The 27,395-nt window shown below is 47.1% G+C and overlaps 1 protein-coding gene across 4 annotated transcripts in view; it reads right to left on the bottom strand.

Moving 5' to 3' along the window:
* The window catches only part of gigyf1 (GRB10 interacting GYF protein 1), a 45,452-nt gene extending 18,326 nt beyond the window's left edge, over positions 1 to 27,126 (bottom strand). Inside the window, exons 1-21 of one of the 4 annotated variants that reach the window (XM_062957933.1) lie at positions 26,998 to 27,126; positions 12,499 to 12,774; positions 12,103 to 12,158; positions 11,749 to 11,853; positions 11,446 to 11,575; positions 11,100 to 11,195; positions 10,172 to 10,301; positions 9,914 to 10,025; positions 9,139 to 9,179; positions 7,988 to 8,197; positions 7,646 to 7,875; positions 5,847 to 6,015; positions 5,554 to 5,754; positions 5,164 to 5,321; positions 4,820 to 4,979; positions 4,562 to 4,728; positions 3,022 to 3,122; positions 2,664 to 2,762; positions 2,122 to 2,222; positions 801 to 883; positions 557 to 709 (exon numbers count right to left, since the gene is read on the bottom strand). In XM_062957933.1, the coding sequence (XP_062814003.1) occupies positions 557 to 709; positions 801 to 883; positions 2,122 to 2,222; positions 2,664 to 2,762; positions 3,022 to 3,122; positions 4,562 to 4,728; positions 4,820 to 4,979; positions 5,164 to 5,321; positions 5,554 to 5,754; positions 5,847 to 6,015; positions 7,646 to 7,875; positions 7,988 to 8,197; positions 9,139 to 9,179; positions 9,914 to 10,025; positions 10,172 to 10,301; positions 11,100 to 11,195; positions 11,446 to 11,575; positions 11,749 to 11,783 (2,376 nt within the window). In that variant the 5' untranslated portion in view covers positions 11,784 to 11,853; positions 12,103 to 12,158; positions 12,499 to 12,774; positions 26,998 to 27,126. Of the gene's footprint in view, positions 1 to 556; positions 710 to 800; positions 884 to 2,121; positions 2,223 to 2,663; positions 2,763 to 3,021; positions 3,123 to 4,561; positions 4,729 to 4,819; positions 4,980 to 5,163; positions 5,322 to 5,553; positions 5,755 to 5,846; positions 6,016 to 7,645; positions 7,876 to 7,987; positions 8,198 to 9,138; positions 9,180 to 9,913; positions 10,026 to 10,171; positions 10,302 to 11,099; positions 11,196 to 11,445; positions 11,576 to 11,748; positions 11,854 to 12,102; positions 12,159 to 12,498; positions 12,775 to 26,195; positions 26,445 to 26,510; positions 26,700 to 26,997 lie in introns of those variants that run through there. The other 3 variants (XM_016998613.2, XM_062957935.1, XM_062957934.1) reach the window with 3 other exon arrangements.
* Between the last annotated feature and the right edge of the window lie 269 nt (positions 27,127 to 27,395).

Genomic DNA, 27,395 nt, shown 5'->3' with positions numbered 1-27,395 from the left:
TCAAGATTGAACTCCAAAGACTCTGGCAGAAACCAGTGCAGGTGGTCCCGGTGGTGATGGGCACACTGGGTGCCGTGCCAAAAGATCTCAGCCGGCATTTGGAAACAATAGACATTGACAAAATTACGATCTGCCAACTGCAAAAGGCCACCCGACTGGGATCTGCACGCATCATCCGAAAATACATCACACAGTCCTAGACACTTGGCAAGTGTTCGACTTGTGATTTTGTGAAACGAAATCCAGCATATCTATCTTGTTTGCTGTGTCATACAACGTCGTTGTATCAATAATAATAATAACTTTATTTTTATACCCCGGCCCATCTCCCCGAAGGGACTCGGGGCGGCTTACATGGGGCCTGGCCCGATAAAACAAACAAATAACAGTAACAAAGCAATAAAACAATTATCCCAATAAAAAACACCAACATCAATAAAAACAATCATTAAAATCAATTAAAAGCTGCTCCAATTCCAAGGACTCCCACCAGTGGAGACCAGGGGCCGAGACGGGGAAGGGAGAGAGGAGCAGCAGCCTCGGGGCTGAGACCCACCTGCACATGGGAGGCGCTGCCGGGGCCGGCCCGGGCCTGCTTGCGCCGGAAGAGCTCCTCCTCCTCCTGGCGCCGCTTCTGCTCCTCCTGGCGCCGCTTGCGCTCCTCCTCCTCCCGCTTGGCCCTGAGTTCGGCGCCTCTCCGCTCCTGGAACTGAGGGCCAAGAGATAGTTATTATTATAGTTATTTATTTATACCCTGCTTTGTCTCTCCAGGCCTCCCCCTGTCCACGGCCCTTCCTCACTTTGTGTTGCAGCTGCAGTTGTTCTAAGCTTGGACCCTGAGTTGAAGAATTAATTGGAATATCCCATAAGCTGGCCTCACCGCCTGCAAGAGAAGGAGGAGAGGGGAGGCGGAGGAAAGAGGGGTCAAATGTGGCAAGGATGATTTGGGGGGTTGCACTGTTTACCTGGAGAGAAGCACTTGCTTTCGTGATCTCTCTCTCACACAGGCGCAAATCAAATGTTTGGTTGTCCCTCAACCCCAAGGTCTGGAGCAGACATGGACAAACTTTGGCTCTCCAGGTGTTTTGGATTTCAACTCTCACCATTCCTAACAGCCTCAGGCCCCTTCCTTTTCCCCCTCGGCCGCTTAAGCGGCCGAGGGGGAAAAGGAAAGGGCCTGAGGCTGTTAGGAATGGTGAGAGTTGAAATCCAAAACACCTGGAGCACCAAGGTTTCCATGCCTAGTTTGGAGACACATCATCATTCAGAGGTCCAGCTATAGGCATACGCCCAGCTGTTACCCTTGCACCAATCCTCTGTAGACCACAAGCTGAACATGAGTCAACAGTGTGATGCAGCAGCTAAAAAGACCAATGTGATTCTAGACTGCACCAAGAGGAGCCTAAGTCTAGAGAAGTCAATCGTCCCATTCTATTCCACATTTGTCAGAGCTCACCTAGAATTTATTTATTTATTTACAGCATTTCTGCCCCGCCTTTCTCACCCGAGGGGACTCAAGGCGGCTTACAAAGGTCGGCAAAATTTAATGCCCAAAACGCAATCATTAAAATCAAAACAATACATACAGATCAGTTAATAACACTATTAAAAGGTAAAGGTAAAGGTTTCCCCTGACGTTAAGTCCAGTCGTGTCTGACTCTGGGGGTTGGTGCTCATCTCCATTTCTAAGCCGAAGAGCCGGCGCTGTCCGTAGACACCTCCAAGGTCATGTGGCCACTGGCATGACTGCATGGAGCGCCGTTACCTTCCCGCTGGAACGGTACCTATTGATCTACTCACATTGGCATGTTTTCGACCTGCCAGGTTGGCAGGAGCTGGGGCTAACAGCGGGTGCTCATTCTGCTCCTGGGATTTGAACCTGGGACCTTTTGGTCCGCAAGTTCAGCAGCTCAGTGCTTTAACACACTTCGCCACCGGGCTACTAGACCAGATACTATGAATCCCTATTTGTAACAGCCCTGCAAAGAATTCCATTACTGCTGTCATTTTAATACAGGGCTGAGAAGGTTGTAAGTGTGTGTCCAGAACGAGGACCTTGCCCACGACCCTCCCGCCCAATCTCCATAGCTTCCCACACACAGAAGACACACAGAGGCCGACCTGCTTGCGGTGAGGCTGAGGTATGTGTGTCCCACAGGGACCCGGTGTCTGGCACAGATATCGATCGGTTCATAGAAGGAATGATCCCCTGCTCCCCGGCTCTGAAAGGGAAGCAAAAGGGCCAAATGACAAAGCAGAACAAGTGGCCCAGAGAAAAGGGTGTAGGGATGGGGATGGGTTTCCAGGACAGAAAACACAGCAATGTGTGTTTGCATATGTGTTAAGGGGAGGGTCCTGCTGAGAACTGATGGGTGGGAGAATGACAGAGGGAGAGGAGGTGGAGTACAGAGGCCTTCAGTGACTCCTTGGGGGTTGGAATTTATTACTTTATTTATTTACAACATTTATACCCCACCCTTCTCACCCGAGGGGTCTCACAGGGCGGCTTACAAAAATTGGCAAAATTCAATGCCCAAAGAATGCAATCATAAAAGCAAAACAATACATATAAACCAGTTAATATGCGCTTTGGACACCGAGTTTTGCATTCACCAACTTTCAGGGAGATGCCAATCCCTTGAGGGGTGGACGAGGGGCCTCACCTGGGCTTGAGAGCCTGCAGCTGCTGGAGGAAGGTGGTCAGCTGCTGGGGGGTCAGGTCTCCCGTGGCCACTTTCTGCTGGAGGGCATACTGCTGCCGGCTGCAGAGGGAGGGAGGGAGAGAAGAAGACAGGACACACTGAACCCAGCCTCACGATATTCAAGGGGTCGCACAGAAAAAGAGGAGGATGTCACACACGTCCCATCCCCCCCCCAAACCTCGGCCCTCCAGGTGTTTCAGAAGTCCAAAACACCTGCAGGAGGGCCAAAGTGTGCCCATGCCTGCAAGAGGTCAACAGGGAAGGCATCCCCAGGTAGGCTCAGTGCAGGTGAAGGAGGTGCCTAGACCTCCTGCATTACCTGTTGACCAGCTGGAGCAGCTGCTGCTGCTGGAGCTGCTGGTAGAGGGCGGCCGCGGCCAGCTCTTGCTGCTTCTTCAAGCGCTCCTGGTCCATGTTCCCCTGGGCAGATGGGAGGCACAGAGAGAGGGGGGAGGGGGGGTTACGCATCCGCCAGAAAAGAGGGCGCAAGAGAGACCACGACAGGAGCGCAACCAAGAAAACAGCCCTTGGGGAAAGACAGAAGAGACTCCTCCTGTGGCACTGCCCACAGATTCAACGCCTATCCTCCAGTGAAACACAATCACCCATCAGCTACACAGTCAGATTTTTCCCATCTTGCAATGGAAGTGGTAAGTAGGCAGAGAGCGTGAAGCTAACACAGTACTGGTTAGCCATCCTTTATCCAGAAGTGTTTTGGATTTTGGGATATACTGTACTGGGAATACAGTCTATGATCTGGCAACTTGAAGATAGCTTCCAATCAGACACCTACCCACTTTCAGTGATGGCAGTTAAATCATATTTACCCTCTGTGTTGAGTTCAAGTTTATCTAGTTTATTTATTACCTTGTTGGGGCCAGGCTGTGGCACAGGCTGGAGAGCAGCCTGCTGCAATAAATCACTCTGACCATGAGGTCATGAGTTCGAGGCCAGCCCGTGGCGGGGTGAGCATCCGTCAATTAAAAATAAAAAATAGCCCCTGCTTGTTGCTGACCTAGCAACCCGAAAGATAGTTGCATCTATCAAGTAGGAAATAAGGTACCACTTATAAAAGTGGGGAGGCAAGTTTAACTAATTTACGACTTGGAATGAGGAAGTGAGGTCAGAGTGGATGATGAAGCAGCTGCTCCCCTGTGGTCAGAATCGAACATCCCCTCAGGAGAAGGTTAAATTGCCTCTGTGTCTGTCTGTCTCTGATTGATGTGTTTATGGGCATTGAATGTTTGCCCTGTATGTATATAATGTGATCCGCCCTGAGTCCCCTTCGGGGTGAGAAGGGCGGAATATAAATACTGTAAATAAATAATTGTTGTAGCTGTTGTTTCCTTTTGAGATTTGATTAGTCTGTTTAGCATTGAATGTTAGCTGTTTTTTGTTGTACTTCTCCCTGAGTCCCCTTTATTTATATTCAGATGACTGAATATAAATAATATAATATAAATAATATAAAAGGTCCCCCTTTATTTATATTCAGAGGACTGAATATAAATAAAGTAGTATTAATATTTTAGTCGCTGCCATACTTCCATACTTGAGTATTAAGCTGTTGTCCTTTCTTTTATTAGGCCACAACCCTGTTTGCAAATATTGGAAAGGGATCTGAAGACGGCATTCACCCAGGAGGGACAACCAGCATCCACACAGAAGAGCCCTCTCCCAAGAGCCACAACAACTGAGGGATTCTGGGAGTTGTAGTCCAAAGGGAAGGGCATTTCCATTCAGCACCTATCTGGTCCCTACCATCCCAAGGGCTGCTTCCCTTCTTTGCTCCTTCCGCAGACACCAGACCCCCACGGAGACCCCATCCCGGTCCCCGTCCCCCCAGGCCAGGTGCTCACCAGTAATGGCGGAGGCGACGGACCGGGAGCGAAAGGCACTCTTCCCCACATCTTGATGACCTCTCCCAGTGGCTGGAAGCCCTCGTCACAGCCCCGCTTCACCAGCAGCGACATGGTGAAGTAGCCGGCCTGGAACCACTCTGCCATCTCCTGTGTGGTGAAGGGCCCTGAAGGGGCAGAGGGCGGAATCGCATACAGAACAGTGAGCCACGGCCCGGCCCACGTACCCCCGCCCCCATGTGTGAATGGGGCACTCACCTTGGATCTCGCCCTGGGGGTCCTTGTAGAACCACTTCATGGCTGCTTCATGGGAGAGCGGCAAGGCGGCAGCCGTGTTGCGGTGGTCCACGATGGCGTGGGCAAAGTGCTCCTCTTCCAGAGAGTTGTCCTGCAAGGAGGCCACCATCTTCTCGGCTTCCTGCAAACGAGAGGAGGAAGGGGCAGCTTAAGCTGATGAGGGGGAAAAGGAAAGGGCCTGAGGCTGTAAGGAAGTGTGGGAGTTGAAGTCCAAAACATCCAGAGGGCCAAAGTGTGGCTATGCATGAGATAACTGGTGGACACCAGACCAGGGAGTCCCGCCAGCCCCCTGGACAGCCACCCACCTGCTGCAGGTGCTTCATCCCGTCCTCGTCCTCATTGTCCCCAACCACAAATTCAGTAGCAGCAGCAGCAGCAGCTGTGGACGATGGCGTTGGCGCAGGGAGAACAGAGATGGCAACGGGGCTCAGCTGTGTCGGTGGGCTGAGGAGGCCTGGGTCTCCTGCAGAATTAAGGGGGGCGTGAGAGGAGGATAATGGTCACAAACCAGCGCTCTCTGCCCCACAGAGCCCTCGGTTCTTCTCCGTCTCCAAAAAGGAGAGCAGGAAGGCCAGACCAAGATCCCTGTGTTTAAATGACCTGGTCCACGTTACTCCACAGATTCCATCATCCCCTCAGGCCATGTTCTGACCCACAAGGTACTTTGGGGAAGGGGAAAAGAAGGGTGCACCTACCGTCCATGGCTTCAGCCTCCTGGTTGCTGCTGGCAGCCATCAGGGACCCCTCGGCTTTGGAGGAGGCTCCTGGGCCGGCCGTTTCACATTCGCCGGCTGGTAGGACAGCAGGAGCCATGGAGGACGGGGGGCCGGAGCGCCAGGGGGCACCAGGGGGGGCCGGCACGCTCTCATCTGGCACTTGCCGGGGCTCCTTCCGCTCTGGGAGAGCAAGAACAGACTGTTTAGCTGAAGTCTGCAGCCGGGGAAATTACTCACCCCCATCCCCAAGGATGCCAGCCACTGCCCCTCACCTCTTTCTGGCGCCTCCTTGGCCATGGGGCTGACAGGAAGCTCCCCGCTGCCCCTCTGGCTCCCGTCCTTCACCTCCGGCAGGTCGCCCTCCGCCTCTTCCTCCTCCTCTTCTTGCAGGGGCTGGAAACTTAACTCCTGATCTTCGTGGGCTGACTCTTTGGGGCTCTTCTGTGGAAGGAGCAGAAGGGGAGACTCCACCATTAGTTTGGCAAAAACAGACTCTCTACAAAAGACATCCCAGGTCCCCCGCATCTGCTCAGAAGAGAAGAAGCCGTATTCTGAGGAGCCGATGGGAAGGAGCAGGACAACAGCCAGGCCATGCAAACTGGGGCAGACTAACTCTTCCTGCTCTGGTTGTTTTGGAACATAGTCTCGAAAATGATCCACCGCTGGCTGTACCGGTTGGGGCTTATGGGAGTTGTGCTCTCTGCAGCCTCTGGGCAGGACAGGCTGGGCCCCTTTCCCTGGAATAGACCCTTCTTCTAGATCACTGGTTCCCAACCTGTGATCCATGGACAACCTGTGGCCGCAAGAACTAAAATATGTTCTGTGGCCTCACCGTTAATGCCATGGATAATAACACAGCCCAACCAGAAAAAAAATTCTTTGTGTCTTTGTTTTCAGGCCTGTTCCTGAGGTTATTTGGAGTGCTGATTCAGAAAATCTCATTGCAGAGACCACGTCAGCTCTAAATTATTAAATATGGTTTTCTATTGCCGAGTAAGGTGGTGAAGTGTATTAAAGCACTGAGCTGCTGAACTTGCAGACTGAAAGGTCCCAGGTTCAAACCCCGGGAGCGGCGGGAGCGGTTGCTGTTAGCTCCAGCTCCTACCAACCTAGCAGTTCGAAAACATGCAAATGTGAGTAGATAAATAGGCACCGCTCCAGCGGGAAGGTAACGGCACTCCATGCAGTCATGCCAGCCACATGACCTTGGAGGTGTCTACGGACAACGGCGGCTCTTCGGCTTAGAAATGGAGATGAGCACCAACCCCCAGAGTCAGACACGACTAGACTTAACGTCAGGGGAAACCTTTACCTTTTTACTATTGGCAAGTAGGTGGTGACCACTGGATGGCATATGTTCTGCATCAGAAACTAGAGCTGATGTGGTCTATCCAATGCAATTTCCTGAATCAGCACCCCAAATAACCAAGCCAAATCTAAAGTTGATCAAAAACTGATTCGTAACCCTTTTGGTACTAACATTAGAGAGTGGTTCCTGGTCAAAACAAGTTGGGAACCCCTGTTCTAGATCAGAGGTGGGCAACTGTGGTAGATGGGCTCAACCCCCAGACCTAGCTCCCCTCCCAGGACACACTGCCCAAGTTATCTAGCCAGAGTTATGGTGCTTTGGACTGTTCAGCTTATGTTTTCATGTTAGGATAACATCAATGGCCGGAGTGTTGAGGGTTTTTTTTAAGTGACCATGATATTTGTGTTTTTAAGCTTATTTATCTCTCTGTAACTTGGGTTTATACAATGTGTATTTTATTGTTTATATGTTGGGTTGTGGGATGAGGGGTTTTACATTATGTATTATGTACCTATTGTGGTCTTATGTACGCTGCTTTGCTTCTCATTTATAGGAGTAAAGCGGGAGAAAAGTAAATAAGGAAAAAAAAAGCCCTGTTGTCTGCAGCCTTTCCCAATATGATAACAGGAAGTGATGACACTTCCTGTTGTGCCTGTAATGGGTGGATGGTCCTGGGTGGTCAAGAAGGAGGAGCTGAGTGCTGCACATTAAGGAAGGTGCTCCCCCTCCCTCCCTCCCTCCCTCCCTGGGACCCTTCCGTACCTTGAGGGACATGAAGGCCCCGGAGGAATCGAAGGTCCCCATCTCCTCTTCCTCATCTTCCAAGCACCACTCGGGGAGGCCGTCCTTGTCGTCCTCAAAGCTGTCACTGTTGTGCCGGTGGCGCCGCCCGCCCCGCGGTTCATCCTCGCGCTCCCGGAAGTCGAAGTCAAACTTCCTGCGCCGCCCTTCTCCTCCATGCTCTCGCCACCCTGCCGACCGAGGCCCTCCATCTGCAGGATCCGGGGAAGGAGATCAGCGGCAAGGACCAGAACCTTCTGAAGTGTCACCCCAGCACTCTCTCCTCCTCCTCCTGACCAGCAGGCCCATCTCTGGGTGCCTCACCTGGGCTAGCTGACCGCCAGCGCTCGCTCTCTCTTCTGGCCGCTCCGCTCTGCCGCCAGCTGCCCCCCAACCCGGCCACAGCGGCACCGCCGCCGCTGCCACCCTCCTCTTCCTCCTCGTGCTCCTCTCTCAGCGTCCGCCAATTGTCGCTGTCCGAGCGGGCAAAGTCCTTCCGGCCTGGAGGGGCTGCCTCCTCAAACGGAGCCCGGACTGAGAGGGAAAGAGGCAGAAAGATATTGGAAAGGTACTATTTGGGGGGGGGGGGGGCTAGTACCAGGTAAGATGGAAACTATGCTGTTTGGAATGTCAGAAATATAGGTATTAATTACAAAAATATGAATCAAGCACTGAAAAGGTTAAATGGATGCAATGACTCATCAAAAGCTGCAGTTCAATATAAGCAGGTGTGCCTGGAGCTTAGTAGGCCTCAGTGTGAGAGAGGCTTCCGTGTTAGTTGGTCTCAGTGTGAGCTAAGCCTCTATATGAGAGATCTCAATATAGGTAGGCCTCAATGTGAGGAGGCCTAGTATAGTGGTTCTCAACCTGTGGGCTGCAGGACCTAAAATAAGGTCTGCGAGACATGCAGGGAAAATCAGCTCCAGTTTATTAAATATGGTTTTCTGTGGGCAGGCAGATGGCGACTACTGGATGGCATATGTTCTTTATCAGAAACTAGAGCTGATGTGGTCTATTCAATGCAATTTTCTGGATTAGCACCCCAGATAACCAAATCGAATCTAAAGTTGACCAAAACTGATACATAACCCTTTTGGCACTAATGTTGGAGAGCGGTTCCTGGTTGGGAACTACTGTCCTAATGTGAGAAGCTTTGGTGAGAAAGAAGCTCCAGTGTGAAAGCCTCGGGTGGTGTAAAGCTCCTGTGTTTGGAATTAGCCCAACTCAAGAGGGAGGAGGAAGAGGAGAAGTGTGATCCCTGCAAATGGTTCCTAGGAGCGCATATAGCACCCATCTTCAAATACATGCTCTACCACTCATGTGTGGTATGGGAGTTTAAGACCCCAAAAACTGTAAGTAAAACCTGTAAAAGATGAGACCCTGGGAAACGTTATCTCCCCACCCACAGAAAGGGGATTCCTGCTGGCAGCTCTTGGCCCCAAAGCCTGAAGGCTCCCTGCCGCGCTCCAACGTACCTCCTTCCCGTCGAATGGGCTTCTCAAACCGTCGTTCCCCTCTGCAGAAGGAGAGGAGAGGAGAGGAAAAGAGAGGGGAAAGCGAGCATTAAGAGCAGAATAATAATAACTTTATTTTTATATCCCGCTCCCATCTCCCCAGGGGGGACTCGGGGCGGCTCACACGGGGACAAGCCCAGTTTCAACATACAATAAAATACAGCATAATTAAATAATAATAATAATAATAAGTTTATTTATATCCCGCCTCCATCTCCCCCGAAGGGGACTCGGGGTGGCTTACAGCAAAATCAAAATACAAGCAATGAAAAAATATGAAACATCAAAGGACAACAACAAAAACCAATAATAAAATATACACAATAGGCGAAAAAACACAACACAGAATTAAAACATCCAATTAAAAACAATGAGGTTTAACCAATGTAAAACAGGTAAAATAGTATAAACATACAACCAGCATAAAACATCAACATCAAATATATTAGAGTCTGAACATAATATACAAACTGTAAGATAAAATTCAGCAGACTCTACAAGAAGGAATTAAAAATCTCATTACAGAGTTCAATCAATAAGAGCAGAGTGTGTTAAAGTGCAGTAGTTGTGGCAACTAATAACTAACCGGAACTATTTATTCAAATGCACATCGAAATAACCATGTTTTAAGGTCCTTTCGAAAGATGGATAGTGAAGAAAAGGGGCAGCCAACCCACCATCATCAACCCCCCCCCCCGCCCCCCGGTGAGAGTGTGCCCCAGCCCCTCTCACTCACCGGTCATCCCAGCTCTGGCTGCGGTGTATCTCACGGACTGCTCCACGGCCAAACGCTCCTTCTGCCTCTTCAATGCTTCTTTGGTAAAAGCCACTCTCACCTCGGCCACGGCCTGTTGCAGGTGACAGGAGGACAGGAAGGGGTCACATCCTGAGGTCCCTTCCCCCCAACGCGATTGTCTCCATCCCTCCCTCTCTCCCTCCCACAAGAGAGGTGGGAAGGCGAGCGGAGGAGCCGTGTCTTCTTGTGAGCACCCACCTGGCCTGCCCTCCGTACCTCGGCTTCGCGTGCTGCCTCTGCCCCGGGAGACTCCCGCTGGGGCGGCCCCGGCCCCCTTCCCCATCAGCCTCAGCACAGCAACACTATTCACAGACATGGAGAAGTTCCTCTGAAGGGGGGAGAGGGAGGGGGAAAGAGAAGAGATCGGTTGGCAGGGAGGGGAAGGAACATCTGGGTCCTGCTCCATGGCTGCCTTCTCAATCTGGAGAAGCCAAAGTCCCCTTTCAGCTCTGGAACCATAGAGGTGGGAGGAGCCCCCAGGCAGGAATCCATAACCCAAAGCCTTCCCAACAGATGCCCATCCAGGCTTTGTTTTATTTATTTATTTCCAGCATTTATACCCCGCCCTTCTCACCCAGGGGGACTCAGGGCGGCTTACAACAGTTGGCAACATTTAATGCCAAGAACATAATAATAAAACAAAAACAGTACATATCATCAATTAAAACTATAAAAATACATCATTAAAATACATTATAACAATTAAAACATATGTAGATTAGATCAATTTGTCTAAAAACCTCAAGCTTCAGCCTTCAATCGGACCATGTCGATGTTATCGTATTACTCGTTAAAAGCTTGTGCACACAACCATGTTTTCACAGCCTTTCTGAAACCCAGAAGAGTTGGGGCTTATTAGATATTTGTGGGGAGGGCGTTCCACGGTCGGGGAGCCACCACCTGCGAGGCAGGTGGGACCGAGAGCAGGGCCTCTCCAGATGATCTTAAGGATCTAGCTGGCTCATATGAGGAGATACGTTCGGATAGGTAAATTGGGCCAGAACCATTTAGGGCTTGTTTAAAAACTTCCAGAGAAGGAGACTCCTGGGCAGCAGTGGATTCCTGTCTAACACCTTCTACCGCCAAGAAGTTCTTCTAAGGCTTGGGTGGAATCTCTTTTCCTCACCTGTTCTTCTTCTGTCAATGGCAGCAAGGCCAGGGGCTGCAGGGGATCATCCTGGAGAATGGCAGAGAACTCTTTGTCCTGGATTTCCTCTGGGACCTGAAAGGACGGGCGACACGAGGAGAAGGAAGGAAGAAGCAAGGAAATGTTACTGGCCTGCATTGGCCCCCCTCCAGATGGTACCTCTTAGTGGTTGCTTTCAAGAGAAGATGCAGAAAGGGGGTGGATGGACTATGAAGCCAAAATCCACATGAAGAGTCTCAGGGACTTGCAGGATATGGAGGAAACAGCAGCCCCCTCAGGCCCTTGGCAAGGAGATGCCAGAGAGCAAGAGGGCAGTGTTATTTACCTTGTTGTCTTTGATGTAAAGTGCCAGCATCTCTTCCCGCCCATATCTGTATTCCGCGAGTTTGTACTTTGGCATGGCAGGGGAGGGAGGGGGGGATGCGACACTCCCGCCGCTGGAGAGCGCCCGAAGCCTGAAGGGAGACACAAGCAGGGCGCAGGTGGAGGCAAGGCCAGGCTGAGCAAGGGGCAGCAGCATCTAACCCAAAGGGCATGGGGATCACCCAAAGAAAGCCAGCCCCAGGTCCCAATAGGATGCAGGACGGTGTGGGCCCTGTGCTTCCCTCTGCCCCACAACCCAACGCACCACTCTGGCCCAAAGTTCAGGGTCTCAGCTGCCATCCTACTGCTCCTTGGCTGCGCTCTCTTCCTCTTGTTGGTTGTGTCTCTCTTCCTTTTCTTCTCCGACAACCTTGGAGACAAGAGGAGTGTCAATGACGCCCGCAGGGAAAGACGGCATGAGGACGCAGAGCCTCTCTGCCCAAGTTTCTCTTGTTAGCAAAGTGGAAAGGATAGAAAATGGACAGTGAGCTACCATTTCAAAAGCCTTAAAGGACACGCAAATGAGGGGCGGGGTCAAACAGAAAGAAAAGCAGCTTGCTGCTAGAAATAATAAGGGATCATGTGCTTTCTGAAACCATCCAGCCCACTTAAGGTGTACCTTAAAGACTCTGCCTTGGATCGTACCCTTCAGCCTCGATTTCAACAGCTGGGGACCTGCAGGAGAGGGAAATCCATAAGGTCAAAGAGAGGCCCACGTCTCAAAAACCTTTATTGAAACTGAAGGGGTGGGAAAAGGCTGCCTACAAGGCCAGGAGTTGGTGCCCAAGAATCAAAGCCAAAGAGGCTGGGCATCTGGGGTGGGCTTGGCGTTCGGCTCTATCTAGGCTGGTTCTGGTTTTCCACTGCCTCTTTTTGACCAGGGGGTTGGGGGTTAAGGGGCAAAATCCAAAACAGAAACAAACTTGCCAAATTCAACCTGGGAGAACGTGCTACCCCTGGCGGATAGGTCCAGCGACCTGTTTATGCCTCGCCCCCCAAAAGACAGAGCACTCACCCCAAGGGCAGCTTCTCAAGTGCTACTCTTCCCAAGCGGCAGAGGCGGTCAGCGGGGCAAGCGGAGAGCTCGCTGGCACAGCGGCAGGAGAGAAGGCAGGGAGGGAGGAAGAGTCCCAGCCAGTTCCGGCGCCTCCGTTTCTCCGACGCAAATGGCCCCAGCGAAGCCGCTCCGGCGCCCAGTCCGGCCCCAGGCCTCCGGAGACCTCCCAGGAGGCGGTGCGGCCTTGGCCCCCACCACAGAGACCGGCAGCTCAGTCTACGTTGGAGAAAACCTCTGGAAGAGACGGACAAGAGGTAAACTGAATAGCACCTTACAGTTGGCCATTCCAACATTGAACTCCGGGTCACCATAACTGGCCCGTAAAGTGAGTTTGGTTACTACAGTAGAGTCTTACTTATCCAACATTCGCTTATCCAACGTTCTGTATTATCCAATGCAGTTTGCCTTTTAGTAGTCAATTTTTCAATACATTGTGAGGTTTTGGTGCTAAATTCATAAATATAGTAATTACTACATTGTACCTACTGTGTATTGAACTGCTTTTTCTGTCCATTTATTGTAAAACATGATGTTTTGGTGCTTAATTGATAAAATCATAACGTAATTTGATGTTTAATAGGCTTTTCCTTAATCCCTCATTATCCAACATTTTCGCTTATCCAACGTTCTGCCGGCCCGTTTATGTTGAATAAGCGAGATTCTACTGTAGTTTTATTTCCATTGGTTGGATCATATATTGTGTAGTTATGGCTGCTATTTGTATTATTTTAAATGGTTGTACGGTTCTGTCTATTATATGTATTCTATTGTACTGTTTTTATCATGTTGGAAACCGCTCTGTATCCCCCCAAGGAGATAGGGCAGTATATAAATAAAGTTGTTGTTGTTGTTATTGTTGTTGTTGTTGTTAATAATAATAATAATATTATTATTATTATTATTATGAGCCAATGACACTTGTTCCTGGCTGGCTTTAAGAGGGGGCAAAATACAAGCCAGCTCCACTTCATGGGGAAAGGGCTCCTGAGCCGTGGGCCAGTGCTCAACCCCAGCAATATTTTCAGTCAGGAAAGCCAGATATCAATTCATCCAAGCAGGAGCATCATGAGGGACCCACCTCATCCTCTGCTTGTACCTTTTACATTTCAAAGAGCAGACGGGGTGAGGGTGATGCCGAAGCTGCTTGGGGATCAAAGGAAAGGAAGGGCGATGAGCAGAAATATACACACACAGCCATTTACTTCTGGCTCACTGCCCACCTCCCAGGTTACTATCAAATTGTCTGCACAGCAATATCTTCTCAATATTTCCTGTCTGGCAAAGGGGTTGTTGGACCGAATGGCCCTTCCATCTCTAGGATTCTATCCACAGACCTAGTATTAATGCCACTAGTATTGACAGCTTTAACAGGCGACCAGACAAACTCAAGGAGGAAGAGGAGAGGTTAACCAACAGCACTTAGCTTGCTGGGTGCAGTAACTGCATTCCATTTTAAAGAAGCTTTTGTTCCAAGGAGTCCAGGGCAACACATACGCCTCACTGTGACTTGTACGTGGCAGCTTCTAGACTTGCCTGCAACATTCAATAACACTATGCGAAATGATTTTTGTTCCTAGGTTATGTTTTTTCTTAACCGGTTCTATCATCAAAACATGGGAAGTTTACTAATCTGCAAAAACTCATACAGCAGCACAATTTGTTATTGTAGTAATAAACTTTATTTATACCCTGCCATCATCTCCCTGAAGGACTCGGAGCGGCTCACAAGGCACTCCAAGGTGCAGCACATAACATAAATTTTTTGAAACGTGTGCATGTTGGAATATGGATATATAATATATGTGTGTGACATACACTCAATCTGCTTGATGCATTGTGTTATATGATTAAGGCAGGCATGGCCAAATTTCACCCCTCCAGGTATTTTGGACTTCAACTCCCACATTTCCTAACAGCCTACCTGGAGGGATGAAGTTTGGCCATGCCTGGATTAAGGAATATCAGCAGGAGATGGTCTTTGAACTCCCAAAAGCGTTTCAAGGTAAAGAATCTGGGAAATAGTAATAATAATAAACTTTATTTACTGACCGTCCCATCTCCCCAAAAGGACTCGGTGCAGTTTCCAACAATATGGCAACCATTCAATGCCAAAAGAAAACCACAGAAACAATTTACATCAAAACAAGGCACATCTATATTTATCTATATCTATATCCATAATAAAAGTGAAAACCCATATGTGTTTATGTGGCACGGTGTCTGTTCACACAGACAGCCTCCGGTCTCCACAAATAAGCTACAGTTCCCAGTGCTGAGGAGCCAGCAAGTCACTCTTTTTCACTAACATAGCGGTTACAGCGAGCGCCATGAACATGTAGCCCAACCCCTGCCAATGTCCTTCCCAAACACTATAGCCCACCACCCAAGGAATGCTTTCCTTTGTGGACTATTTCATCCTAGATTGTGCATTGTCCTCCACCACAGGCAGGTATCCCAGGGTTCTCCATTGGTGTGGAATTTGCATGACCCCACCCACTTCCCTTCCCTTTCAAATCTGTCTCCAGAACAAACACAGCAGAACTGTGCAGCAACTAAACTTCCTGGAGGTGTTTGGGGATTGACTCCGCATGGTGGAAGTTGTCACTCCTACTGGGGAATGTAGAGGAGTTGTAGTTCACCTACACCCAGAATGCTATGAACCCAAACAATGATGGCTCTGGGCCAAACTTGCCATGCAGACCTGATATGCCCAGATTTGAATATGGGTGGGTTTTGAGAGGAATTGGCCTAGACATTTGGAAGTGGGAGGTACTGGGATTTATAGTTCACCTGCAATGAATGAGCAGTCCAAACCCCTCTGGTGATGGACCAGGACCAAACTTGGCACACAGAGCCCCCATAACCAAAAGAACATACTGGACAAGTTTGGGGGAAGGGAGTTATAGTTCACCTGCATCCAGAGAAACAGTGACCCCCACCGACAATGGACTGGGACCAAACTTTGGACAGAGAAGCCTCATGACCAACTGAACATACTGCAGGGGTTTGTGGGAATGGGCCTTGATTTTGGGAGTTGTTGCAGTTCAACTGTATCCAAAGAGCACTGAATCCAGCCAATGACGGATCTGGATCAAACTTGGCACACAGACTCAACATAGCATACTGTGGAGACTGACAAATGTTTTGGGACAATTGCCCCTGGAATCTGGGAGTTGTAGCAGTTCAGCCCCATCCAGAGAGCACTGCAGCCAAGCGATGACCAGCCAACGACAGATCTGGACCACACTTGGTACACTGACCGAAAATAGCCAACTTTGAATACTGGCAGAATTTGGGGAGGATTGGCCCACGATTCTGAGAATTGTAGTTCACCCACTCCACACTGAGAATACCTAACAAACAAAGACAAATAATGCCTTTATCAAATAACCCGGGCTTCACCGGGTTCCCAAGCTAGTTAGACAATGAAAACAACCTAACTGCAACTTAGAAACAAAATAACAACAAATAATATAAAGACTAAAAATGAGAAAAGAAATAAAAATGAAGTTAAATCATCATAAAAATAAGGCCTTTCCTGCAGAGCTTAGGGAAGTTACTTTTTGGGACTAGAACTCCTCAGCCTTTCTCATTCCAAATCTGGAAAGCTGTCCCCAAGAAAACAATTCCTCTGAGATTGGTCTCTGTGCTGCTTCAGAAACAAAACCTGCTACATCCCTTGCCTGAGCCCGGGCCTGAATATGTTACACAGAAATGGAAAATCTGACTCCTTTGGCCGGCCTGAAAATGCGGGGTTGACATTCACGGAGAGTGATCCTTGCAGGAGGGCTGAAGTAGGGATCCACCCCATTCCCAAGGGCTGCAAAAGGGACACATAAATCCTCTCTTGCTTCTGCCTGAGCTTCACCTCTCAACTATTTCCTTTTGGCAAGCAAGGCTGTTATGGGATTAAACTGACAAAGAAGAGTGAAGAGTACACAATTTGGAACAATTTGGGTCTCCTGCCTCAGCTGGCAAGAGGGAATGCAAAAGGCAATTTGAGGGGGACCCACCCCCAAAGACCCCAAAAGGGGAAAACTAAAGAGCACAGAGATGTGCTTGTGTTGCCCAGAAGTGACTAGGAACAAAACACCACTGAGTGCCTTCTTTCACCAGGAACAAAATACATTGTCAATGCATGTGCAATGAGAACTGGGGGGCACAAAGAGATCAAGAATGCATCTACTGTAGAATTCAGGCAGTTCAACACCACTTTGATTGCTATGGTTCACAACTATGGATTAATGGGACTTGTAGTTTTACCAGGTCTTTAGTCTTCTCTGCCAAATAGTGCTGATGCTCCACCAAACTACAACTCCACTGATGTCAGACAGCCTTGAGCCTTAACAGTGTCAAGCTACATTAATCCTACAGTGCAGATGAAGTCAGAAGTCCTGATCCCCGAGAAAAACCAAAGCCCAGAGGCTCGTTCTCTGCTGCCAAATCTATTTCCTTCCTCTCTCCCTCTCTCCTTCCCTTCACATCCCCTGAAAGGCCAAAGGAATAGCTTAACCCAGGAGTTGGGAGGTCAGGCAGTCCAGATGCTTCCTTGCAAGGGTTTAAAGGGAGAGATCGCGGACAAGGGGAATCCTTCCTACTCCGTCAGACTTTTAGGAACCCTTTACAATGGACTTTTAATGGTGATGCATTTATCACTGTACCATGTTTCCCTAAAAATAAGACAGTGTCTTATATTAATTTTTGCTCCCAAAGATGTGCTAGGTCTTATTTTCAGGGGATGTTCTATTTTTCCATGAAGAAGAATTCACATTTATTGTTGAACAAAAAATGAACATTTATTATATACTGTACAGTAGTAACCAGACTGTGAATCCTATCAAGAATTCCCAGTTACTACCATTATTTCCATGTACAGTATTCCCTCACTTATCGCGGGGGTTAGGTTCCAGGACCACCCGCAATAAGTGAAAACCCACGAAGTAGGGACACTATATTTATTTTAATATTTATAAATTATCTTAGTAGTTATACACTATTTTAAATCTTTATCAACCAATTGTGTGTTGATAAATCGCCTTCTTCTCCTCCCATTACAGCTTGGGCTCCTTTTCTCTCCCTTTGGCTTCTCCTTCCTCCCTTCCTTAGTCTGTAAATTGTAATTTTTTATAATTTATAATAGTCTTTTAGAGTTTATTGAAAAACCGCAAAACAGCAAATCCGCGAAAAGTGAATCGTGAAGTAATGAGGGAACACTGTACAACAATCTATGGTACGTACATTTACCAGTCCTGCTTGCTCTGGTGTTCTGTTTGGCGGGTATGCTTCCAAACAAAAACTTTGCTAGGTCTTACTTTCGGGGGAGGCCTTATATTTAGCAATTGAGCAAAATCTCTACTAGGTCTTATTTCTGGGGATGTCTTATTTTCAGGGGATGTCTTATTTTCAGGGAAACAGGATATATACATTGGTACTTTGACTTAAGAGTTTAATTCATTCACTGACTGAGCTCTTAACTCAAAATGCTCTTATCTCAGAGTGAATTTCCCACTGAAATGCTATTAATCCGTTCCACACACCCCCACACACATCCTCTTTGTAATGTGTTTTTAAATAACAAAATGTACTTTATAAATAACAAACAACATATACATGCAGATTTTCATGGAACAAAAAAAAGAAAGATCAATTTTAAAACGGTAGAAGCACAAAGTTATGGCAAGAAAGCACAAAGGACAAAGTGAAGAGGCAGAAGCATCATTTCCTTCTTCACGCTTTCCTCATTCAAGCCTCCCTCCCTCTCTTGCTCTCTCTCTTCATGAATCCAAACATACCACAAAGAAAAAGCACAGAAAATCAAGTCACCAAAAGTTCCTCAAAGTGGATAAAAGCAACGCAGACAGCGATATCCCAAAGCAGATAAGAGAAGGAGGCATGGAGGCTGCTCCCTTGAAGCCCTGGACCCTGGTGCTAGCACTCCCGCTGGTGCTTGCTCTTAATTCAAAATACTGTTCTTATGTCAAAGTGAAACCCAGGCCGAGCGACAGAACATAACTCAGAACACTCTTAAGCAAAAGTTCCACCTTACACACATATGCACGTATACATATGCTGCCTTTCAATAAGATTTAAGTAATGTTATTGCTACAGATTGCTTGTTTTCAGATAATATGTACAGTATAGCTATTACTAATGAGGGTGGTGTGGCAAGGGGCTAGTAGGGAACCCTTTCTTGGATGTGAGGTGCCCTCCTTCCTAGAGAGGCATTAAAAGTGGAAGTACTATACAGCACCTGTAGCCTCAGAAATGGCTGACCTCTTTATGGTTGTCTTTAAGTTCCTACCGTGTTTCCCCGAAAATAAGACAGTGTCTTACATTAATTTTTGCTCCCAAAGATGCGCTAGATCTTATTTTCAGGGGATGTCTTATTTTTCCATGAAGAAGAATTCACATTTATTGTTGAACAAAAATTATATACTGTACAGTAGTTGTCATCACAAACCAGCATAACCAGACAAACTGTGAATCCTATCAAGAATTTCTTATTACTACCAATATTTCCATGTACAACACTCTATGGTACGTACATTTACCGATCCTGCATGCTCTGGTGTTCTGTTCATTGGGCATGCTTCCAAACAAAAACTTTGCTAGGTCTTACTTTCGGGGGAGGCCTTATATTTAGCAATTCTGCAAAACCTCTACTAGGTCTTATTTTCTGGGGATGTCTTATTTTAGGGGAAACAGGGTACAGGTTCTGAATGCTGCCCTGCAGGATGTTGTTTGTGTGCGATTATCTCTCTATATCCCTGCACCCCAAAGCCACTTATTACCTTGAATTAATATAGAACATAGAGGAAGGGGAGAGATACCTGGCTTAACTGTGTTCACTCTCCAACACAACTCACACATATTCAAACTTAGATCTCAAAACAGACAGTAGACTTAGCATACAACTCGATGGGCAAGTCTGGAATACAACAATTCCCGTGCCATCGCCAGAGAGTACTTAAATTCCATCACTTTTATTAGATAGGAATATTTAAACACTAATAATTCCAAAAACCTTCAAGATAATCCATCTTCTGAATTGAAAGGCACTGTATGTGGCATTTATCCAAACAAAGATAATACAGTAGAGTCTCACTTATCCAACACTCTCTTATCCAACGTTCTGCATTATCCAACGCATTTTGTAGTCAATGTTTTCAATAAATTGTGATATTTTGGTGCTAATTTCGTAAATACATTACTACTTGAACTACTTTTTCTGTCAAATTTGTTGTATAAAATGATGTTTGGGTGCTTAATTTGTAAAGTCATAACCTAATTTGATGTTTAATAGGTTTTCCTTAATCCCTCCTTATTATCCAACATATTCGCTTATCCAACATTCTGCTGGCCCGCTTATGTTGGATAAATGAGACTCTACTGTAATAATAAAACTTTATTTATATACTGCCCTATCTCCCCAGGGGGACTCAGGGCGGTTTCCACCCATAAAACAACAACGTACGCTACATTGCCAGCAAATAACGCACAATATTAAAACAAGATAAAACCATACAATTAAAATAAACAATAAATAACAATTACAACAAGCCATGAACGAGGGGACAGGGATCATTAACCAAATATATTAACATAATCCGGTTAGCTCTTTGAATTGTTCAACAAATATACACTTGTCTATTTGTCGCACACCTTTTGACACTTCATTTAAATGACAGAGTTCTTGCCAGTCCGAATATAGGCCTGTCTGGCCTTTTTTCCTCTGGAAAACTCACAGCCACCTGACCTCCCAAGAGCTTAATATCTACACCTAGGAATTCAAAGGCATTTCCAAGTTCAGGCAGGGACTGGAATCAGGATCCTTAAAGGAACCCCAGAGCACACTGGCTGCTCCAGAACTATCGGCTTCATTACTTCAAACACATCTGTATGCAGCTCTCTCTTTGGCAAAACTTCCAGAGTGGCTTATCATAACCAAACATGGGGCAGATCAAACAGTGTGAGATGGAGTCCCGGAAGCAATGACAGCCGAGGGCAAAACACCGGAGGCCCACCTGGCACCTAACAAACCCTTTCAGGTCCCTGCTCTATAGAAGTATTTCTCTGTTGAGATGGGGCCTCCTCCTGACATTTTGCCCACATCTAGGGCAGGCATCCTCAGCCTCAGGCCTCTTCCTTTTGCCCCTCAGCCGCTTAAGCGGCTAAGGGGGAAAAGGAAGGGGCCTGAGGCTGAGGATGCCTGCCCTAGATGTGGGCGAAACGTCAGTAGAGAATGCTTCTGGAACATGGCCATACAGCCCGGAAAACACACAACCACCCTGTGATTCCAGCCATGAAAGCCTTTGACAACACAAATACAAGTCCTACAAGAAAAGGTTATACCAGGAGTGGACTAACTTCGGCCATCCAGGTGTTTTGGATTTCAACTCTCACAGTTCGTAACTGTCTGTTAGGAAGTTTGCCCATGCCTGTCTTAGGCCAAAACGTTATTCCTAATGTTTCAGTGGAATCTCTTTTCCCACAATTTAAACCCATTGCTCCATTGAGGGATTCATAGTTTCCAAACCTTTGGTCATTTTGATTGCCCTTCTTTGGGCACCTTCAAGCCTGTCAATGTGCTTCTTGAATTGTGGACACAGAGTAATTCCTGGTGTGGAGGTATGACCCAAACACTTCTCTCCTTCCCTGCTGCTAAGATCTTGTCCCCTTTTTCACTAGCGAGTTAAAGTACTCTTGATTGTGTTTATGTATCATTAATTCATTTGATGTATGGCCTGTCTTTCTCCGAAACTGGGACCCAGGCTGTTGTGATTAACACAAATTGAATAAATAAAAAAGTAATCCTTCATACCTGGAATGTTAACTGGAAAGCACATTTAGTATGTGTAACAAGAACACATTTAGTAATTCTTTTCTGCAATATGCCAAGTAAAGATCCAAAAAGCATTAAGGCAGGTGTATCATTGAAGTATCCCTATAATATTCAACACTGTGCAGAATAAAACCCTGAATCTGTTTAGAATGCAACACTAGAATTAAGAAATCCAGGCTTTCCTTATTTCCCTTCAGGTTTGAGGTATCAGACTGACATGCTGCAAGGAATCAAGAACAGTTTCCTTTCAGCATGTCAATCTGACACCTCAAACCTCAAGCAAGAGAATAATCAATCACTCCAGAAGGAAACAAATGCAGAGAATCAGAGAAGAGCCATCCAGTCCAACCCCCTTCTGCTGAGCAAGGAAATACAATCAAATCTCTCCTGACAGATGGCCATCTAGCCTGCTTAGAAACCTCCAGAGACAGGCATCATAGTTTGTGGAACATACATTTCAGAGCTTGCCAGTAACAGGCCACTGCACTTTAAGAACAATTCACATCTCAAGCAAATGATATGCAATATTCTGAGATCAACTACCATCTGTTACTAACATTTAGCAACAAGATAGTTCAATTCTTAACTTCTATGATGACAGAGACTGATGGGATGCCCCTCCATAAACGTATACACATCTTTAAACTTCACAGATGGTAACAGCAGTTACAACATTCTGCAGTAATGCAGTACATAAGTTAACAGTAAACTTCAAAACAAGAATACACCACAAACCTCATACCAGGCCTGGCAACACACATTACATCCAAGGGAATAAAATGCTTTTTAGGTCCCTCCTTTAGGCCACAAAATAGGAAACTCGGAGGCAAGCAAACCACTAACTGTGTCAACTTACCCACAAGCCAGCTTTATAACCCACAACCTTGTTGGACACCCTGTGGTCCCAAAATAAGCAACAGCATCTATTTCTATTATTTATCACGTGCTGTGCTAGAAGCCTCTTTTACGTTCCTGCTCTGCAGCCAAATGCCCCCCACAAAACCCATTTGCTTCAGCTCCCTGGTGTTTTATTTCTTGAACAAGAACCTCGAAAACAAGCAGACATTAGCAGAGGCTGCTCATTACCAAAAGTTTGTTTCAGGAAGGCTAGCATTCAGTGCATGTCTCAGAATAACATCCTGAATATCAAAAGGCTGCAACACTGGAAGGCAGCCACTCCAACCCCTAATACAAAGAAATGATCGTTGGTGAAAACTGGGGACCACAAGCATGAAATACTTCAAAGCCAAGAGGCTTCTGAAAAGCTCAAAAGGCCCCTGAAATGGAAAACCTGTCTGCTATTATACTGCAGTGCAGAAAACAACTTTCTCCTGACCCTGTTTTTTAGAACATCACTTCTTAAACTTTTTCCACTCACAACCCCTTTTTGCCCGATAAGTTTTGTGACCTCAGATATATAGGTATATAAAATGGATATATAAATCAAACATCAATTAATAAATCAGCATTTGCACAACTTGCTAAACAATCTGACCTTTCCTTTCCTGAAGGATTTTTTGCAGAGTCCACTGTAATCACTGCACTTTGTTGCTAATAGATTCATGTAAATGGATGGCATTCAGAAATCTTTTACTGTGGACCCATTTTTTGTGACCCCCAATATTAAATGAAGGGGACCGCTTTTGGGGTCAGGACCCACTGTTTAAGAAGCAGTTCTTCTCTAGAACAGCTAGCAAACTTTCTCCAGATGCACACAAAACAGTCCACAGAAACTATAAGCGAGTTGTCCATGCATCATGAATTACTATAATCGTGTACATTACATATGTGTGTGTATATATATATGAAAACAATGTCGATGCAAAAGCTACATTAGAAATCTTCAAGGAGTGACATTACTATTAATTCATCAAACAAAAAGGAATTGGAAAAGGAGACAACGGGCCCATCAAGCACCACAAGGTTTTTAGCAAGAGAATCTGATCCAAAACCAAACAGCCCTGCAGAGTAACAATACTTTTACATCAGAAGCACAATTCATCCTCCCTCCAAACCCTTTCCAAGGCCAGCACTGGAACCTCATTGCGAGTTGTAGTCTCGCAAGGCCTTCTCTGCTAAAGAGGATGAGCGCCTCGCCAAACTACGAGTCACAGGATTCCATAGCATTGAACCATGGCAGTGAAAGTGGTGTCAAGCCACATTCCTTCCATAGTGAAGGTGCACCCTAACGCTAATTGAGGGCCATATCAACCTCATCCTCATAACTTTGAATATGCACCAAATAGGCTTGAATGGTTTTAACGGTGACACTACTAATACAGTTTACATTTAATTCTGTTTCAATATTTATATATATCTTTAACATTGTGCCAATGTTTTTATGTTAAGCTGCTTTGAGCCCCCTTCGGGGGAGATAAAGCAGGGTATAAATAACTATAATAATAATAATATTCCTGCGTGGATTATTACAGTGCAGAACAGGCCTCCCGGTCAGGAGTTTCAAACTTCAGCTCCCAGAACTTCTGTCCATTGGACAAACTGGGAGCTGGGGGTCCAAATGCTAAGATCTTCTGGGGAGGCCCTTCTCTCGGTCCCACCAACTTCGCAGGTGAGGCTGGTGGGGATAAGGGAAAGGACCTTCTCAGTGGTGGCCTCTCGGCTGTGCAATCAAATCAGCTCCCTTCCTCCTGTCCTTCAGAAAGAAAGTAAAAACCTGGCTTTGGGATCAAGTATTTGGGGAGTAACACAGGGCGACATGCAGCTATTTTGAACGGCTTCTGGATTACTATTTCACGTCTACGTGCAATGTTTAACAGTACATGTAATAACAATAATAATAATAATAATAATAATAAACTTTATTTCTAGACCTCCCTCTCCCCACAAAGAAATGCAATGTAATGTATTTATGTACTATTGTTTTGATGATGTTAATGTATATTGTATTCTGTATTTGTATGTTTTTTATGTTTAATGCGGCATTGAATATTGCCAATTTGAAAGCTGCTCTGAGTCCCCTTCAGGGTTGAGATAGATAAAATTCAGTAAATAAATAAAAGCCTGGAGAGCCAAAGACTTTGCAGGCCTGGCGTAGATGCACCCAGAACAAGGGTCACTGGGGGAACATAACAATACTACTACTACTACTACTACTAATAATAATAATAATAGTAATAATAGTAATAATAATTTTAGTTCTCACCCACCTCTCCTCATATCTTGAGGTGGATTACAGAATAATTGAAAAAAAACAACACTGAAGAAACACTAGAGCAGTGGTTTCCAACCTGTGGACTGCAACCCTGCAGGAACAAAAATCTGGTCCATACACATTGCAAGGACAAAAATCTGGTCCATACACATTGTTCCTCTTTATTTTATTTATTTTATTTCCGCTCCTTTCCACAAAGCTGACCATTGCATTGCATAGACTGCATCAGCTTTAGATTATTAAATATGGTTTTCTGTGGGCGAGCAGATGGCGATTACGGGATGGCCTATGTTCTGTATCAAAAGCTGATGTGGTCTATCCAATGAAGTTTTCCAAAGAACCAAACTAAATCTAAAATTGACCAAAAACTAATTCATAACCTTTTTAGTACTAATGTACTCTCTGTTGGGAACCACTGCACTACAGATACAATAGAGCCTCACTTATCCAAGATAAATGGGTCGGCACAACATTGGATAAGCGAAATTGTTGGATAATAAGGAGGGATTAGGAAAAAAGCCTATTAAACATACAATTACATTATGATTTTACAAATTAAGCACCAAATCATGTTTCACAAGAAATTGACAGAAAAGCAGTTCAATACACAGTAATGTTCTGTAGTAATTACTGTATTTATGAATTTAGCAACAAAACATTGCAACATTTACTACAAAAACGACGACTACTAAAAGGCAGGCTGCCTTGGATAATGCAGAACCTTGGTGAAGTGAGGCTCTACTGTACATACATTAAGACGTATTTCGATAACCACTCCCACCATGCTATTGGTGTAAGCATGAAGGGAAGAATCCTAGAGCTAGAAGAGACCCCAATGGCCATTCTACACCACTTGAGCCTCTCAACAGATGGCCATGCAACCTCTGCTTAAAACCTCTGAATCAGTCCACACAGCAGCATAGGCCAACTGCCTCCCTTCAGGCGTTTTGGACTACAACTCCCATAATTCCTAACAGCCTGCCGGCTGTTAGGAATTATGGGAGTTGTAGTCCAAAACACCTGAAGGGAGGCAATTGGCCCAGGCCTGGTCTAGACTGGACAACCAATGCATGCAACCCCTGAATCAGTCCACACAGCAGCATGGGCCAACTGCCTCCCTTCAGGTGTTTTGGACTACAACTCCCATAATTCCTAACAGCCTGCCGGCTGTTAGGAATTATGGGAGTTGTAGTCCAAAACGCCTGAAGGGAGGCAGTTGGCCCAGGCCTGGTCTAAACTGGACAACCAATGCATGCAATCCCTGAATCAGTCCACACAGCAGCATGAGCCAACTGCCTCCCTTCAGGCGTTTTGGACTACAACTCCCATAATTCCTAACAGCCTGCCGGATGTTAGGAATTATGGGAGTTGTAGTCCAAAACACCTGAAGGGAGGCAATTGGCCCAGGCCTGGTCTAGACTGGACAAGCAATGCATGCAATCCCTGAATCAGTCCACACAGCAGCATGAGCCAACTGCCTCCCTTCAGGTGTTTTGGACTACAACTCCCATAATTCCTAACAGCCTGCCGGCTGTTAGGAATTATGGGAGTTGTAGTCCAAAACACCTGAAGGGAAGCAATTGGCCCAGGCCTGGTCTAGACTGGACAACCAATGCATGCAGCTTGGAGAGGCTTCCTTACCAGAGAGGAGGAGAACGAGGAAGCCCATCCGCACCGACACACGCTCCGGGAGAGCGAGGAATAAAGGGGCGAAAAGCGGGGTCTCCTCAGGGACGGAGAAAGGAGGGGCGGGAAGCGGAAGTGGGGAGGCGGGACTTCCGCCGCAGCCGCAGCAGCAGCGCCGCCGCCTCTCTTTACCCGAGGGGGGCGGGGGAAGGGGTCTCCAAGGCGACGGAGCAAGTGGGCGTGGCCCCGGGGGAGCGGGGAAATGCAAGGCGGGCGGAAGGGGGGGCGGAGGCTCCCCGTTTCCATGGCGACGGAGGGGGCGTGGCTTACCTTCTGCAGGGGAGGGAAGGGGGAAGAGGAGGAGGAGGAGGAGGAGGCGTCGCCTCGGCACCGCTCCGCGTCTCTCTCTCTCTCCTTCTCTCTCTTTTTCTCTCTCTCTCGCTCTCTCTCTCGCGGGGAGCTCCGTCCTCCTCTCGCCGCTTGTTTGTGTTTGTAACCAAAATGGCCGCCCTCCTCCGTCGCGTCACGTGACTGGGCCCAGCGCGCATGCGCAGGCGAGGGGAAACGGGAGAGGGGCGGGGCTTGGAGGGTCCCGCGCAGCCGTAGAAGATTCGAACTCGCCTTTTTTCTGTGTGTGTGCGCGCGCGCATGCGCAAACTAGGAACAGCCTCTATGAGGCGTTTTCTTGCACACATGCGCAAGCTAGGAACAGCCTCTATGAGGCGTTTTCTTGCACGCATGCGCAAACTAGGGGGGGAAAAAAATCTCAGTGTAAGGGGTTTTAACTCGCGCATGCTCAGAACGCGTTTGTACTTACTCGATGAAGGCCGGAGTATCGGAGCGCGTCTTTTTTTTCTCTCTCTCTTTCTCTCGTCCGCGCGTGCGCGATGCGGCGCAAGGGGATTGGTTGGGATTTGAAAGAGATCGGAGGCTCAAGTGTCCACGTGACCTTCCCTGCCTGCCTGCCTTGGCGCGCTTTCGCCGCTGGTGGCGTGCTCTCGTCAAACGGCGGAGGGGATTGGTCGACCCCCCCCGTCACGTGACCCCGCCTGGGCCTAGCCCGTGACGTCATCACCGATTCTCCGTCATCGAGTCACAAAATGACGTCGTGCGTATCACCTAAAGAGGGCGTGGCCACGAAAATTTTGTGTCGGATTGTGTAGGAAATAGAAAAAAGTACTTCAGGTTTGTTCCGTCTTAAAGTTGCAACACATT

The sequence above is a fragment of the Anolis carolinensis genome, chromosome 6 (assembly GCF_035594765.1).
Source record: "Anolis carolinensis isolate JA03-04 chromosome 6, rAnoCar3.1.pri, whole genome shotgun sequence".
Lineage (NCBI taxonomy): Eukaryota > Metazoa > Chordata > Lepidosauria > Squamata > Dactyloidae > Anolis > Anolis carolinensis.
The sequence above is the reverse complement of the archived record's forward strand: the minus strand, read 5'-3'. Positions and strand labels throughout refer to the sequence as shown.